Below are 16,700 nucleotides of genomic sequence, written 5' to 3' on the forward strand. Positions count from 1 at the left end.
GTCTAATCAATGCTGGAGGCGTCAAAGTGCTGACTATAGCCGGACTTGCCTCTTCTGTGTGTGTGTGGGTGTGTGTGCATCTGTGTGTGTGCGTGTGTGTGTGTGTGTGTGTCAGTATCAGCTGTCTCCCAGGAAAGTGAACTGTCAGGTATTTGAAGATGTGGAAACTGGCAGAACAGGTTTTGTTGGTTCTTGGTTTTTATTGTCTTCATCATTGTCTTCTGTGAGTTTTCTTGTTTGCTGCCATACTCTGGCTCACGGAGGCTTCGCTTATGGACAACTGACCTTGTCGGTTCTTGCATGACTGAAATTTCTCATCTTTTAGTCTCTTGGTTGTTTCTTGTTGTTGTTATTTTTGCTTACCCAAAAACTCTCTCTATAAAGAAACAGAAATCCCTAGTTACTGAAGTAGCTTTGTTTTACTGATCGTTTCAGCTGTTTTGTTACCAAATCATACACGCATTCAGTTATCATGTTCTGCAGATATTAAAATTAGGTTTGCCATTTTAACCAAGCATTTGACTTTGTGCAGAGTGAGGTATATAAATACAAAGCCTAGCCTAACCATGCCATCACATGTCTGTGGGAATAGTCAAAAAGTGGACAGAGTTGTCCCAGTGATAGCTGTAAACATGTGGTGTTGAGCTGATGAAGGTTCACTTGTGCACGCTGATAAACAGCCACACACTATAAATGCAAAACATCAGAAAGTTGGTGCATGTGCAGTGAGCACTCTTTCTGGTTCACTTCATTGTGTCTGAGAAGTAGCAGGTTGTGCCCCACAGCCCTTCCCCCAGTCACCTAGAAACACATACACAAACACACACACACAGTCCTGGCCCCAGCAAGTATTAATCCCTAGCGTCAGCATGGTGAGTAAATGGTGGGGGTCTGTCTGGTGCCAGTCGGTGTCCAGCACTGGCCTGACTCCTTCACAGCAGGACTAGCTTATACTGTGTGTGTGTGTGTGTGTGTGTGTGTGTGTGTGTGTGTGTGTGTGTGTGTGTGTGTGTGTTGCAGAGGTCTTTGGAGGCTTATTTGAGAGATGATGTAATTTTTCAAAACACACACATGCATGCTTCATGCTGCAGTGTCTTGTTACCGTTAATCTTGTTAAAACAGTTTCAGCTTGGTCAGGAGTTTGCCCTCTGAAAGTCATTTTATTGCAGGGCTAAAAACATTAGACCATCTTTTCATAGTGCTTGTCGGGCATACGCAGCGATTCAGGGGACAATCAGGTGATGTCCAAGAGCGCTGAACATCTTAAAGTGCATCATTCTGAGTCATTTAGAATGAAAGCACTTGCTATTAGATGTCTTTCTCACCATGAAACATCTATAGAAACTAAACAGAAGCTGCTGATTAGTGTTTCACCTGACACACATGTAGCTGTTACAGTTCAAGGTCTAGTTACTGTACTTGACTTATACACTGTGAAGATAATGTGCACATCTGTATGTGTGCAGCTGATACAGAAAAACATTGGCAACCATCTTTCATGAAAGAATAGATGGTTTAACAGTTTATGCTGTTAAGCCATTTGTTGGTTGTTTGTTGTAAATAAACCTGTCAAGTATGTGGGTTGGTGCAAGTGGATTTTAGTGGTTTTTGGTTGCACTCTTGACCTTAAAAAACAATTTCTGTGTGTGAGTAATGTCATCATCCAGCTATGATCTGGCAGCGTGTGCTATGTTGTCCTCTGTAATCCCTCAGCACTCAGTGCAATTGGTAGCCAGGCAGGGACATCTTATCTTAGGAAAAAAGGTCAGTTGGCAAAAAATTATTTAGCTCACAAGTTCGAAGGTCTGCATGAGTCACTGAGAGTCACATGCTGTGTACGACAAGCTGTGTACGCTCTTCTTTTTGGTTTAGCCTGATTCCTCCTATAGTCTTTGCACATAAATTAGGTAATGTAAGGATCTTAAATCATTTCTGATGATGATGCAAGTGACTCCAGCATTTATTAGTTAAAGAGTGTTCCGATTTTCCAGCCAAGGTGCCTTTTATTTTCATTCACATTTCTTTGATTAATGTTGAGTTTCACAGCAGCCCTTGTCTTATCTTAGCTTAAAAATGAATCACAGCAAGATTTATAGTCTCCGTAATAGTCCTGCTGATGTTGTAATGTTCAAAACAAATGTAGGCAGACACACTGTAAAACCAACACCAGTGTTCAAAACTTCAGAGACTGACAGTATACATACTTCTTCCTGTGGAGAAGTGTGGGATAGGTCCAGTGAACACCGGACTTTTCCTTTTTTTGTTCGGAGCAAGTTTACTCTCAATAAAAGCGTTAGGGTGTCCTGTTCAAATGAAGTTAAACTCTGACATTTACTGACATTCAAGTTTCTTCTCTCAGTGTTGTTCTCCTGATGTTCTGCCCTGTTTTACTCTCACATGTTTGTCTGTGACAGTCGGTGTTGCGGTCTGATAAACAAACTTAAACAAATAAACTTGTTTGAATATTCATTTGTGGTAACAGCTTGGCACAAGTTTTCACAGTGGTTACCGGTGTTGATTATAATAATATATTGACTCCAATATTGGGAACTTAATGGTTTCCATGTTCACACAGTGATTTTTTGCTGTCCTCTATGGTAGTATAATAACGGCTCACTCCTGTTACTAAATAAGGGCATTGTGTCATAAACTAAGAAAGCAGAGACACAATACAACAATGTACACCTGTCTATGCCCAGAATTGATTTATATAGCTTTTTTTTGGTTTATAATTGGTTGATTTTAGGATAACTATTATTCTTTCCTGATGACAGGTGTAAATGTGGATGAATATTATATACAACTACATTCTAGCTAAAAAAACAGCCTGACACCAGGTATTTGTGTCTGTGTTCAGCTTGTACAATAAAATTTAATAAACCTTTGTATATCTAGCACTAAAATGTTTAATGCGAGATTAAATGTTTAAAAAGCTACTTTTTTCCTAGAGCAGTTAACATAAGTCTTGTATATTGTTGTGGGAAACTCATAATGCCCCGAGACAAATCTTTGTCTTTACTTGTCTTACAGTTTGCCCCGATGTATTACAGATGTAATCTGGCAAGTTCAGTCATTTCTCACACACAGGTTTTACTGAAGGAGCACAATTTTCCCACACGGAAAAGCTAACAGTCATGGTATCTTAGGCAATCATGGTAACAAGCTGTGTACAAAATAATTGATATCATTAATAAAAGTAATATAATTGACTTTTTTTCATCAGTGTTCATGACCGTTCTTTTGCTATGTTGCACCACAGTCTATTACTGAAAAACCCGCAAGTCCCAATAGACCCATTGTCCTCTTCTTTTTCATTAGCTTGAAGACAGTACAGGTTTTCATTTGCATAGGCCCCTCTCCTGATGCTTTGGTTCCGCTTAAAGGACTTACTCTCTCTATGCACATATTCAAAACTGGAGATCTCTTGAAGTAATTGGATATTGTTCATCATAGAAATGAGAAATTCCAGAGATCACAGGGCTGGTCTCATTTGCCATGCAACATTGTAGTTTTGCATGTGGAAACAAGTAGAGTTTATCTGTTGGTGTCAGGTAGCGGACACTTAACTCAGGATTAGGTCTGGAGACAATTACACTGTGAATGCTACATATATTAGTACAAATTGTACCTCTATAGTGACTTGTATCTTTTTTAACAGGGGCTTCAATTATCAGGAAGAGCTAACAATGGTACAAAGAGGTTGCTATGTTTTTTCCAGGAGTTGGAATGTGACCTTTGACCATTGACCCTAAAAAGATAAACAGGATGGTATGTCACTGAACAAGCTCCCCTATATCCATATTCTACATGGTACAATGTAAACAAAGGCCGGGGGTACTGCCAAATAAAATTTCATGTTTGCTTATTTCCAAGATGCTTACGAAGATGCTCAAAAGCTAAGATTTCCGGCTTTTGATTACTCTATCCATTTGGTTTCCGCAATGGACTCTCAGAAAATCAAGCTTGACCTTTGCTGGCACCCACTAAAACACAAGGTGTATGTCTGCTAGAGCCACAGTTTCGTGGCAGTTGGGAGTCTTCCTAATAATTACACTGCTTGTGCTGACATTGCTTTCCTATGCTAGCTAACTAGAGTCATGGGTTTGTTTTAATATAGCCAGTATTAATTGCAGGTCATGGCTTGTGAGGTTGTTAGGTAAATATTGCTGCTAGTGTTGGCATTTGTGTGAGCCTGGGAGCTTTTGTAAGCTTTCCCTCCAGTAGCTACATGTCCCAACTGAAGACATTCAGAGTTGTCAATGTGATATTTTCCACAAAACCACTCCCTGCTCTAAAAAACATGGCTTGATATTAGGATTCCCCCCCATCCCAACACACACACAAACGCAAGCATTCTTGTGGTCATAGCAACTGTGCATTCTGCTGTGAACTTTGGAGCAGAACACACACAGCACTGATTGTGTCTGACCTGAGAGTGCAGGGCAAACTTTTGACTTTGCAGAGTTAGTAGTGTGGCTGACTTCACAGCATGAAATCAGTGAAGTATCACTCAAAAACTGGTTTTGCTATAGTTATGGCTTTGCAGATAATAGAAGGTTAACGGTGCAACTTAGGGGGATTGAGGATGGAAGTTGTAGCAAAGCCTCATCATTTTGATAGTATTCAGACAGTCTGAGGAGGAGTCTGGCTATGTGTCAGTGGTCTGTGAAACATGAAGCAGATTAATCGTAGAAGTGGACTAGATGTCGCTGGACTTGACCGATGTTACTCACAGTAACCCTAAATAAATGTTGCTGTAGCCAAATGCAAGTTAATGTTGCAATGCAGCTAAAAAATGCATAGCCGGTTAAACAAGAGGTCACTCTCCTAAATGTGAAATCTACCCAATTTTACCAAATAATGAATTAACCTCAGTCAGTTTAATAAAACGCATGTGACACATGATTTGGGGCATTAACATGAATGTCTGATATCATTTTATTTTGGACAGATGTAGCAGTGTAACTTGGATAGCAGCTCACAACAGATAAATCCTCCTTCTATGAAATGTTTTGATTATTCAGAGACAAAATACATAATATGAAGCAAGACAGTATGTAGGTACATGAAGTGTGTTGATGTTTTTTTCTGCAATCTGCTTAAACATTTTACTATGAGGATTTGTATGTACTGGGTTATGGATTTGTCACTGTTCTCTGTCCAGTGTGAACAGCTTGAGTCCAGCTCCATGTTTTATTGTCTGCCAAAATGCTCGTCCTCCCTGGTGTGAATGTGTGTCTGTGTGTGTTTGTGTGTTTAATCATGGTGGGTTCCCATCCATTCTCATGGTAATTGGAGCTCTGGAATTAACTTTTTGCAGCAGGACATGCAGCCCTGTACACGGCTCATGAGCTGAACTTCAGATTGACAATGGACTATTTTAGAAAGGGAGGTGTTGTTTGGACCAATATATGTGTGTGTGTGGGAGTGTAGTAAAGAGGGGGGTGCTTGTTTTAGAAGTGGTTTGAAGAAAGCGGCGAGCAGCAGGTGGGTGAAGCCTCATCATCTTCCCCTTCCTCCTATTTTTCTCTCTTTTTTTCTGTGTAACATCAAAGCACAAGTGTGGGAGTGAGCTTTTAGGGAAGTGCATTTCTTACAAAGTTTGCTGTTTGTACAGCAGAAATTTTAGATGTATTGAAATTTTTATTAGCAAAGAATAAAAGTTTAGCATCTCATTGTATCATATATATATATATATATATTTTAATCGCTCATATCAGATCCGTTTGACTAAATGTGTTGTTTTAGTAAAACCACTGAATATTCTGCAAATTAATCATAAATCATACAGTGGACACATCACAGTGACCTGTGTTAAGTTGTTACTGGACTAATACTGGGAAGACTGAACGTGGAGGTGAGGCCTGGGTCATGTCATTTTATAGTACTATTAACTACACATCCTCTGCTTAAGGACAACTGTGCTGCTGTGTATTTTTACTGTAAGATTAATGTTAAACATGATTCATTGTGAGTAGGAATCAGAAAGAGTCAAGAACCAGTTCCAAATTGAAACCCTTCACACATTTCTGTGAGCTCCTATTTCAAGAAGTGAGTTTACTGAGTTCTCTGAAAAACTTTGCTAACCAATTTCCCAGAATCTTCCCAACATGCAACTGATCTAAAAGAGCTGTTTCCAGGTTTCACTCTTCCAACATGTCCAGATGATTCAGTGAACCTGTTTTGGGAACAGGCCTCTCTCCGCTCTACCCTCGTTTCCACCTGTTGAAACTTGTGCATGTTTGCATACACACTATTTATTCAGTGAGATTTTCAGTTCCTGGACGTCTGTAAGAATTTTGACTTGAACATTCAACCCTTTTGCTTTGCATTGTGTTAGCAGTACATGCATAAACCTTGGGAAATGCTGTTTGTTATGCTATTTCTATGTTTCTCAAGCTAAAATTGTACCCTCAGTTCGTCTAACCCTATTTGGCCAAATGACCCATAACCCAGTAGATTTAAAGAGATTACATTTGCAGTCCTTGTTTCATTTTATAAGCTCTGTATTATTTGCAGCCAGGTCAGCATTTGAACGTGCTTCAGTGTTCTGTTTACACGACATACACACCCAGAACTGTTAAAACCTTGTCTTTCTCCCTGTGAAGTGATGTGTTCATTTTCTTTTTAATAGGCACATTTGGACCTTTTGTCAGTTCTTAAATTTCAGCTGTAAACACCTGTTGACTGCATCAACAGGTGTTTACAGTCAGACAACCGCTGTTCTGTACATTAACAAAGTGACAAGTGTTTCACTTCAAATGACACTAAGTTATATCGGTTCAACTCACTCTGTACTTAGAGACTTAAGCTAAATCTCAATTTTACAGATAGGATGCACACAAACATAATTAGTAAACTTGGCCTTGCTGAACTTACTGGCTTGATCCCATATTGAGTCTGGTGTGTGTACAGAGCGATTAGTCTCGGATTGCGGGCTCACTGGTGTGTGATTCAGTAGATCCTATGTGATTGTTAAAAGGGCGTTTCCTGTTGGCTCGCTGCTAACTGAGTGGCACGAACAGATCCTGTTCAGCTCTGTTATTTTTCTGTTACACCTGACTTTATCATGAGCACCTGTGGTTATGTGTTTTCAGAATGTATTCAGCATAATTACTAATAAAACGCAGTCCTGTTATACACACGGAAGCCTGTTGAAGCCTGTTGATGTGTGTTTGTGAAGTCATGCAAACAAATATGCCTGTGGGCTTTTTATGAAACTGGAATTCAATAGAAATGGGTCCGAATTATGTGGCCTCACAGGTTGGTTATAATGGCTACGTATTTAGCCGTGTGAAGTGGAGCATATGATGTGTGTGTGCTCGCAGAGGATCAAAAGTGGGAATGAGGCGATTGTTTCGATAAAAATTCTAAGTCTTTTGTTTTCGGTCTCTTTGTGTTGTTTTCCTACTCTATATAGCCTTTAATATCCCATTAGTGACCTAGTTCTCACCAGTGGGTTCTCATCAGGTGTTGGCAGGTGGCACAGCAGCAGCGACGGATGCTGCAGGGAGATACAGGGCAAGCAAAGAGAAAAATCTCCTTTGAGTCAAGCTTTAGCCAAGTCACGTGAAGACAGAGCCAGAGACGGGGATGAGGTCAGACAAAAGGCAGGTGGCGAAGGATCATCCACACTAACTCCTGTTGACAAAATGCAAGATGTGCGCTTTAAACATATTTGTCTCACAATGCGAAAATGCTTTGGTGTCAGGTTTGCAGTATCTAACCATTGGTTTTTACTGCTTTTATGGAATTTACACAAAAACGTTTCAGTGTTGCATTTTTGCAAACTGACTGTATGTGTAGCTTGCAAGTGTAAGTTCCTCTGTGGGGTAAAGTCAGGTTAAGTAGAGTTAACTTCATTAGCTTCTGACAGCATCTGTTCAAGTAGCCAGCATGATGTCACACCTACATCAAAACAATGCTGCACAACCTGGATCTTTACTTTCAGTGATATTAAAGTTACTGCTGTCTACCACTACTGCAGTGTTTTCCCTTCAGATATTTATTTGTGCTGAAATATACTGTATCAAATAGGCCTAATGAACATGGTCAGTGAGGATTTCATGTGTTTTTGAATGCTTCTCTACAGTAGCAGTATAAGTGATTTATGTGAACCTTTTTTTTTTTTTTATTGTTTCAAAGTTAGTGTAGAGCTTCTAGTGCATTTGTACTTTGTTTATGTGTTTTCATTTTAGGGTAAATTAATTCTACTCCACCACACTGCAGACACACTGTACTTCTTACTCTGCATGATAGTTGTAGTTAATTGGAAGATTTAGCATACGGCTGATACAGCTGACTGCACAACACCGTGTAAGGTCGATCTTTCTCCTCTTCCACACTACTACAACAATACAGTGCTGTTTCCAGATTATTACACTCGGACTAGTATCAAATATAATATCCAATACACACTTTTGCAACATTTGGGGATTCTTACATTACTGACAGCTTGTTTAAAAATGTGGAATATCCATGTTCTACACCCAGGTTCAGTTTCTTTCTCAGACCTTTCCAGTGCTGTTATCTGTCTCAGTCCCTCTCCAGCTGCCACTTCTTTAATGTCTGCTGGTACCCTGAGAACCTATAATGTCTGTAGTTGCTGTCACAGGCCATTGTGCCACACACAAAGAGCCTGAGTCCACTCCAGTTTTGAGTCCATTTATAAAAAGCAGCAGTGCGTGAAACCAGGCTCTCCCTCCACTCCCAGGCTCCCTCAGAGATCAGCCCTCTGAGAGATAGCAGAGACATTGATCAAACGTTAGTCAGACGTGACGGAGAGTAAAGGGTGAGCCGAGTGGATGGGCTGCAGTGTGTGTGTGTGTGTGTGTGCTTACAGTAAATGAGGACATAGATTGGGAAGGTTTTTTCTTTTTGGGTTATCTCTAAAATAAAACTTTTTTGTAAGTACACCAGATTTGGTAACAATTTTAGGGAAATTAATGAGCAGAAACATACATTTATTATTAGAAGCAGAAACATTTTTCTCTTTGTAAAAGACGTAACTAGGAATGCACATTATTTGTAAGCATTTTAATTTTACTTTAGATGATGCTACATGTGTATACTTGGCTGTTTTTGCAGAGATGACGCTCCTGTCCCAACCCAAACCCCTAGACTCCACCCCAACAACGGACTTGACCCCCGCTGCCGGTACGAGCACTGAGCAAAGGATGCTGGAGAAGAGGTCAAAGGTCATTGAGGAGCTGCTGCAGACAGAGCAGGACTACATCAAAGACCTGCAGATGTGTGTCGAGGAGATGATTGAGCCACTGCAAAATAAGCAGGTAGTTGATTTTAATATATTGAAATGAAATGAAATTTTCCTTTTGATGGAGCATAAGTAAGGGCAACAATGAAATTGACTATCTACATTGCCACAATTTCATTTTCATTTCAGCATGTAGAGCATGTGAGTATGATCAGATACCAGGCTAAGGTTTTCACATACCATGGCATCATGTTTTCTGCCTGAGCACTCTGGCTAGTTTCACCGGTCTTGTTAAAACTGGATTAATTAACTTAACATTTCTTTAGCGTCAAGCTTGTGGTGTTTACATAGACAAAGCCTCTTAATCGGGATACAAATACATACATATCAACATATTGAAGTTTTTCAGCGCTCATTAGCAATAAATATTGTCGCTATGTTAACACTTGCTCTCTTTCCTGAAGGTAAAGAATGTGGATTATGAAGGTCTCTTTGGCAACATCGCCTCTGTGATCGACCTGTCACAGCGCCTGTTAGAAACACTGCAGGAGACAGACTCCATTGGTAAGGAGCCAGTGTTTAAAAGATGCATATCCTTGGAAATCATTGTTTTGCCAACAGCCTAATTGGCACATGCTGTACTTTGTGTTTGATTAAGGTTTCAGTCATAAACTGCCCCCAATCAGATTTTATTGAGTATGACTTTGAATGTATTTAGAAAACAGACATTACAGAATTCAACTGGAGAACAATAATGTGACTTACTGGCATCCGTAGAAGCTAATTCTTTATTAGAAATTCATCATCGCTTTTTCATTGATTAAGTACTTGGGTTAAGGCCCTCAAACAGTCCAGATTTCTGTCTGCACTATCTGTCTTTTAAATGAACCAATGGCCCCTATGTTTCTGCACCCTGTGCTCCCAGGAAAGGTATTTCTAGACTTCAAAGCTGAGCTGGAGGAGGTATACAAGCAGTACTGCCAGAACCACGATGATGCCATCTCTCTGTTGGAGACCTACGAGAAAGACGAAAACATCCAGCGCCATGTGTTGGAGTGTCTGGAGAGATTGAGGTGAGAACAAAAAGTGAAAGAGACAAAAGAGTTTCTCGCTAATTTTAGAGTACATATTTGACTTATTTCATTAACATAAACGGATTATTCACCAGTTTGCATGTGAGTGGAAAAACCCGTGCACGTTCTGTGTGTTTAAGCATGAAAAACAAAGCAAGAGTAGCGTCTTATACAAATATATTTTTTTAGAACAGTGTTCAATTGTTTGTATAGTTTAGTAAGTTAAAATGTAAGTACTTCCCCACACCTTTGCAGTAGTTTAATCATTTACAAGCTAAAGGTATTAAAATTTTAATTTGTCACATAATTTATGATGGTTTTCAGTGGACTTTGAACTTTAATGCGTGGGCAAGTTATAAGAATTTTTAATCTTCAAAATGAAGAAACACTTCTGCAGTCAGAAGCATATTTGCATTTTTAATCCATCCTTCCATTTTTTTCTAAAGACACTTTAACATCTCTACAGCTGTGTACATGCTCCATGCCCTAGTGTTTATGTAGCTTTGAGTAATGCAGAGCAGTCAAAGAATGCGCCCTGCCTTGTTTCACCTGTCTGGTTTCACCATTGGTGACTCAGACAATGAAGGTGACACTGCAGTGTTTCTGTTTGAAGATAAACACAGGTTTTGCTAGACCGGAAACTACTATATAGAGAAAAGGGGCGGTGGTTTGAGAACAAATCAGCATAAACAAAAGGAAAAAGACTATGCAAACACAAGTGTGTTCGAATTGATAATCCACTGCTGTAATTTTATAATTAAAACAAAAAGTTGGCAGCATTATTGGTAACACATCTTTTCTAGTGTGTCTGTTCAGATTTACTAAGTTGTGTGAGCTGCCACTTCTTAGAAATTGCCAGTTTTACTGGCACACTGGGCCTTTGTCCAAGTCTAACGGAGAATTCACTAAACAAAACCATAACAACCAGAGAGCGAGACAGTTCTGTTGACTTGGTTCAAGTCCAAACGTTGTGGATTTAGTAAATCATGGAAACACTTCTAGGAAAATTTTTACCTATTTCAGAATTGAATGCCTCATTTATGTTCTCTTCAGGTCATAGATTTGTAAATACTGTTTTTGTTTACCTTATACCTTTTTTCACCCTTCCTTTTACAACAGGGCCATATATCGAGAGTGGTAAGTCTCCATAATGAGTGTTGTCATGAGTTTTCGGCATGAAAATCATTTTGACTGCATGCTTTGCTCACTAACCCCCCCCAGGAAATTACCTGTGCGTGCGTGCGTTTACTATGTGATCAAAGTGTGCTCTGTGTGTGCAAGATCTTGAAAAGCCATTTTAGTTCATTATCCTGTACAAAGATGGGCTTATCCATACAATATTGTGTTTGTGTTTGCATGTGTGCAGTACGTTGTGTTGTGCTGTGATGAGTCCATGACCCGTCCTTTTCCCCGTTTGTATGGATAAGCACCAACGTGGTGGCGCACACCTAATGCCATCTATTGGACTAAAACAGCAACAGCACTTTACAGCAACATTATTAAAAAATCTAGTAACCAAAATGTAACTTTTAATAACAAAAACATGTGAAATCGTACATTTCCTTTCACTGACCAATTGGAAAATCTGTGTATTGACATGTTGATTTGCAGCAAATAACAGGCCCCAAAACAAACAAACAAACTGTTGGTCCTCTACATTGCATTAAAGCTAAGCAAATCAGTCTCTTATTCATTGATTGTTTGCCTTCCCTGTTTTATGTCTCCCAAAAACTGTATTATTCATCATCAGGATTTATGTGTGATGATGGTTACGTATTCTTGGATCATATGGTTTACATGATACATAGACATGTGTTACATTAACATGGGAAGAAGCAATTCAGCATCAGTAGCCATGACCTTCTCGATGAAGAGAATCTCACATTTGACATTTTTGTGTACCCCTCACCCAAACACCATCCGCGGTTTGTCTTTCTTTTACAGGGGTAAGACAAATTACATCAACCTGGGCTCTTTCCTGATCAAGCCAGTGCAGCGTGTGATGCGTTACCCGCTTCTGCTGATGGAACTGCTGGGCGCCACACCAGAGGGCCACCATGATCGGCCCCAGCTGGCTCAGGCTCTGCAGGCCATCAAGGAGATTAACGTAAACATCAACGAGTACAAGCGAAGGAAAGACCTCGGTATAGCGTCTCACACACTGCTGTGCTTACTGTGTTATTATTGCCTTAAAAACTGTCCAATGCTACATCATGGGTCTGGCAGTCAGGGTTTCCTGTCTCATATTTTTCCTCTGCCATCCACAGTGGTGAAGTACAGGAAGGGCGACGAGGATACGTTCATTGACAAGATCTCCAAGCTAAGCATGCACTCCATTATCAAAAAATCCAACAGAGTCAGCAGCCACCTCAAGCATCTAACAGGCATTTCACCCCAGGTACAGTATATTGCTGTTCTGAGCTAAGTGTGTAACCTAAGGGAAAGTTCACATGGAGGTTAAGGGAAAATTGTCTGTTTTAAATGAAAACTTGATGCTCTAATGTCTGCCTGTGCTGCCTGTTTTTCAACCGCAGATTAAAGATGAAGCATTTGATGAGGCTGAGAAAAGGTTCAGGCTGCAGGAGAGACTCATCAAGTCTTTTATCAGGGACATTTCCTTATACCTGCAGCACATCAGGGTAAGATTCAATTACCATAATGAAATTTGTCTATGTCTAGGATGTCTATGATTTAAGCACCGAGTCTTATGTTATTTGTAACGTTATAATCATGTTAAAAAGTGCCTGTGCAGAACACTGAAGGTCGATGTATTTCAGTGTTCATATAAGAAATATGTTTAATATCTTTCCATATATATTTATATGACTCTGTGATCTTAAGATGTTTAAGGGTGAAACTACTACACTGCTTCTAAACTTCTTCCTTCTGAAATGATAATGCAAGAGCGTTATGAAATATATTACATTTTAATTTATAAATTTAACAGGTAACTGTATTTGTAAATGTTTTCTCTAATCTGTATAAATTGTAAGAGTTTCATAAATACATGTCTGCAGGAATCAGCATCTGTAAAAGTGTTGGCAGCCATCAGCTTCTGTGACATCTACACAGAGCGCAGTTTGCTGGACCCAGAACGCTTCCAGAAAGCTCATCGCTGCATCAGTGACAAACAGTTTACACAATTTGTAAGTTCTTATTCGTTCATTCCAACTTAGATACTGTAAGTTCTCTGGGAATGACGTCTGATCACATTATCTTTCAACATCCTGAGTAGAAAGAACGCACAGAAGCCTTAGTCATCCACCCGCTCACCCAGCTCCTCCTCATGTTTGCTGGGCCGCACAAACTCATCCAGAAGCGCTTTGACAAGTTACTGGATTATGACAACTGCAAGGAGCGAGCAGACCGTCTCAAGGACCGCCGCGTCCAGGATGAGCTGCAGGTGGCACGCAACAACTACGAGGCGCTCAATGCCCAACTTCTGGATGAGCTCCCCAAGTTCCACGGTGCGGCCGAGGAGCTGTTTACAGGCTGCGTGACGGCCTTTGCTCAAGCTCAGAAGGACTTCATGAAGACCACACTAGGAGAGCTGAAGCCGCTCCTACAGGCTGTGAGTAGTGTGTCTTTGTGTGTGAATGACTAAAATCTTACATGAACCTTTTGTGGCAAATATACAATTTGATTCCTGTTGATGTGGATCTTGCTTTTGTATTAAGTTTAATTCAGACCTGTGCTTTTACCCAAATATGCAGTTTTCTAACAGAGTCAGCACAGAGGGCAACCTGATTGCACAGTTTCAAGAAGAGCATAGTCGAGTTCTCCAGCTTCTGCAGAGCTTTAGCTTCTGCCCAGAAAACCTGCCTCCAGCTACTTTGACAAAAAAGCCCTTCGAGAAGAAGACTGTGGAGAAGCAGACCGCTAAAAGGCCAATGCATGGACCTGTGAGTTTATCATGCCATATTTGCAACACTATATTTTAATAAATAACGCATTAGTAGTTATGCTACTGCACTTTGTTCTAACCCCAAGTCTTGTCCTTACAAATATCAGCCAAATTGCGTCATGCAGACAAACGAGCACCGTGCAGGACTCCTGGTACGATACGGCCCTGAGAAACTTTTCCAGGTTGAGAGGAACTATAATGCGGCTCAAGATCTGGATGTATCTTTACTAGAGGGAGACTTGGTAGGCGTGATCAAGCAGCAGGACCCTATGGGTAGCCACAACCGCTGGCTGATTGATAATGGACGTAAGTAATTTGTACTCACAAAACTTGAATGAAATTGTGTAACCAATTAAGTACATATTAGTATGTCTGAGCCTTCAAGTTGTGCAGCAGGAAAATCTTTTTCCACGCCTTTCATTGCTGTTTTTGTTTTGCAGTCACCAAGGGTTTTGTGTACAGCTCCTTCCTCAAACCCTACAACCCACGCAGGAGCCAGTCAGATGTGTCGATTGAAAGCCAATCATCCAACGAGTCCGGGTACGGTGGCTCCTCCCCTGTTTTCTCCCGCCAGAACAGCAGCAGCACATTGACCTTTAACCATGAAACAGCCACTGTCAGCTTTTCCACATCGCAGTCCCAGAGCCATTCATCGCCACACCCGTCACTGGATTCTGCCTCCTCTCGTAGGACTCATCAAAGAGAAGCACCCAACCCCGAATCGGCATCTCAAAACAACTCCATAAACTCTTTACCCCAAAATCCCTCAGACCAAAGGGACTTCTCAGATCAAACCCACCGAAAGTCACCCAGTCACAGAGACACGGAGTCTTCATATCAGCACTCCAGCTATCACAGAGACTCCTATGATACGAATTATGCAAGTTCAAGTAGCCACAAGGAAATGTCAGACCTCTCAGAGACAGACTCTTCTTCTTCTTCACAAAGAAACAATTGCTTACAGCGGCATGATAGTCCATATCAGTGGAGAAATGGGGATAGTGGTGGTCAGAAGAAGTCCTCTTACCCCAGAGAGAGATGCATTGAGCCAGAGCCAGAACCAGAACAAGAGTCAGAACCAGAACGTGACATTGAATTAGATGGTCACCAGGTGAGATTTTCTACAATGTATTGTAGTATTTGTAGAAGAGTGCAACTATCTTGATAACTTGCATTACTATCAGCCATAGTGATATTCTCAATACTTCAGTACCAGATTGATCCAGAAAGAATAATTTTCAGAAATTCTATATGAATGCTAATTTGTTTCTGTAAATATGGACCTTAACACTGTAACAATTAGTTTTGTGTTTATAGCTTATTCTCCTGCCACTGAGCAAAGTAATTAATACTGCTTTAAAAGAATTAATATGTTTTTATTTTATTATATTTTTATATATATTATTAATATTTTTCAGATTTACTATGCTCTCTACTCCTTCAATGCCCGTTGTGCCAATGAACTGAGCATCTCAGCCAATCAGCGACTGCGGATACTCGAGTTCCAGGACATGAACGGTAACAGTGAATGGTGGCTGGGGGAAGCAGGAGGCCGACGGGGCTATGTGCCTTCCAACTACATCCGCAAATCTGAATATACATGAAGACGTTTTGTCAGGTGGAAGATGTCTGAGACTGTACTATGACTTAAGATGACTGACTCTGAGCAGACAGAACAAAAGGACAGACGTGGATCTAGACACGCAGTGATTTACTTTGGATCTGCTATATTGGAGTTTTCGTGAGAAGAACTGATTTGATGTTGAATCTGCTCCTCAAAGTTAGCATTATATGCCTTTTATTTATAGACTTTTTATATTATTTTTACTTACTGGAAACTGCCGCCTGCCCCTCTCGCTTTCAGTGAAATCCCTGTGAATTGCACCAGATTTTGCTAGTTTTTCTGGGGCTGAAGACAATGAATTGTATGTTGAAGAGAATAATCTTGACGTAAAGCACATTGGGAGTTTGCAATGGAAATGTGAAGGTTTTGTGTTCAGACTGACGTAACATTGTGATAATGGATTTTTTTTTTTTCCTGCATATGGTTTACAACACAACTGAAACGATGAAAGAATCTAAATTCATTTATTCCATAGAAGGTTTGAGGCACTTTTGACGATTACTATCTGTTGTGAGTTTGTAGTGTTTATGGAGCCATCAGTGAGAATTTGCAGTGTTGTATGAAATAATATTTAAGTAAGACCAAGGACAGGAGAGTTTGTTGGCATATGGATATGGTTTACAAGCACTTCTATGAACCTTTTTGCATTTTCTTACAGCCTTGGCTCTGTGTAAACAGATTATTACCCATTTTGCGTGTAAGAGGAGGTAACGACAACAAAAGAGATTATGGTCTGATCCTAACTCTGATGTCTCCACATTTCCCTATGTACATCATTTGTAGTGCTGTACATTGAAGAAAAAAAAAATAAATAAAATATATATATATATATATATATATATATATATATATATATATATATATATATATATATATATATATATA

The 16,700-nt window shown here is 40.0% G+C and overlaps 1 protein-coding gene across 4 annotated transcripts in view; it reads left to right on the plus strand.

Annotated features, from left to right (window-relative positions):
• Positions 1-16,659, plus strand: part of dnmbp (dynamin binding protein) — a 41,479-nt gene extending 24,820 nt beyond the window's left edge. For 2 of the 4 annotated variants that reach the window (XM_067487784.1, XM_067487786.1), the window contains 13 exons: positions 9,088-9,290; positions 9,679-9,778; positions 10,140-10,287; positions 11,407-11,424; positions 12,232-12,431; positions 12,555-12,685; positions 12,822-12,926; positions 13,305-13,433; positions 13,523-13,858; positions 14,001-14,189; positions 14,299-14,497; positions 14,632-15,302; positions 15,610-16,659. In XM_067487784.1, the coding sequence (XP_067343885.1) occupies positions 9,088-9,290; positions 9,679-9,778; positions 10,140-10,287; positions 11,407-11,424; positions 12,232-12,431; positions 12,555-12,685; positions 12,822-12,926; positions 13,305-13,433; positions 13,523-13,858; positions 14,001-14,189; positions 14,299-14,497; positions 14,632-15,302; positions 15,610-15,795 (2,615 nt within the window). In that variant the 3' untranslated portion in view covers positions 15,796-16,659. The remainder of the gene's footprint in view (positions 1-9,087; positions 9,291-9,678; positions 9,779-10,139; positions 10,288-11,406; positions 11,425-12,231; positions 12,432-12,554; positions 12,686-12,821; positions 12,927-13,304; positions 13,434-13,522; positions 13,859-14,000; positions 14,190-14,298; positions 14,498-14,631; positions 15,303-15,609) is intronic. The other 2 variants (XM_067487787.1, XM_067487785.1) reach the window with 2 other exon arrangements.
• The last annotated feature ends 41 nt before the right edge of the window (positions 16,660-16,700 follow it).

The sequence above is a fragment of the Channa argus genome, chromosome 20, assembly GCF_033026475.1.
Source record: "Channa argus isolate prfri chromosome 20, Channa argus male v1.0, whole genome shotgun sequence".
Taxonomy (NCBI): Eukaryota; Metazoa; Chordata; class Actinopteri; order Anabantiformes; family Channidae; genus Channa; species Channa argus.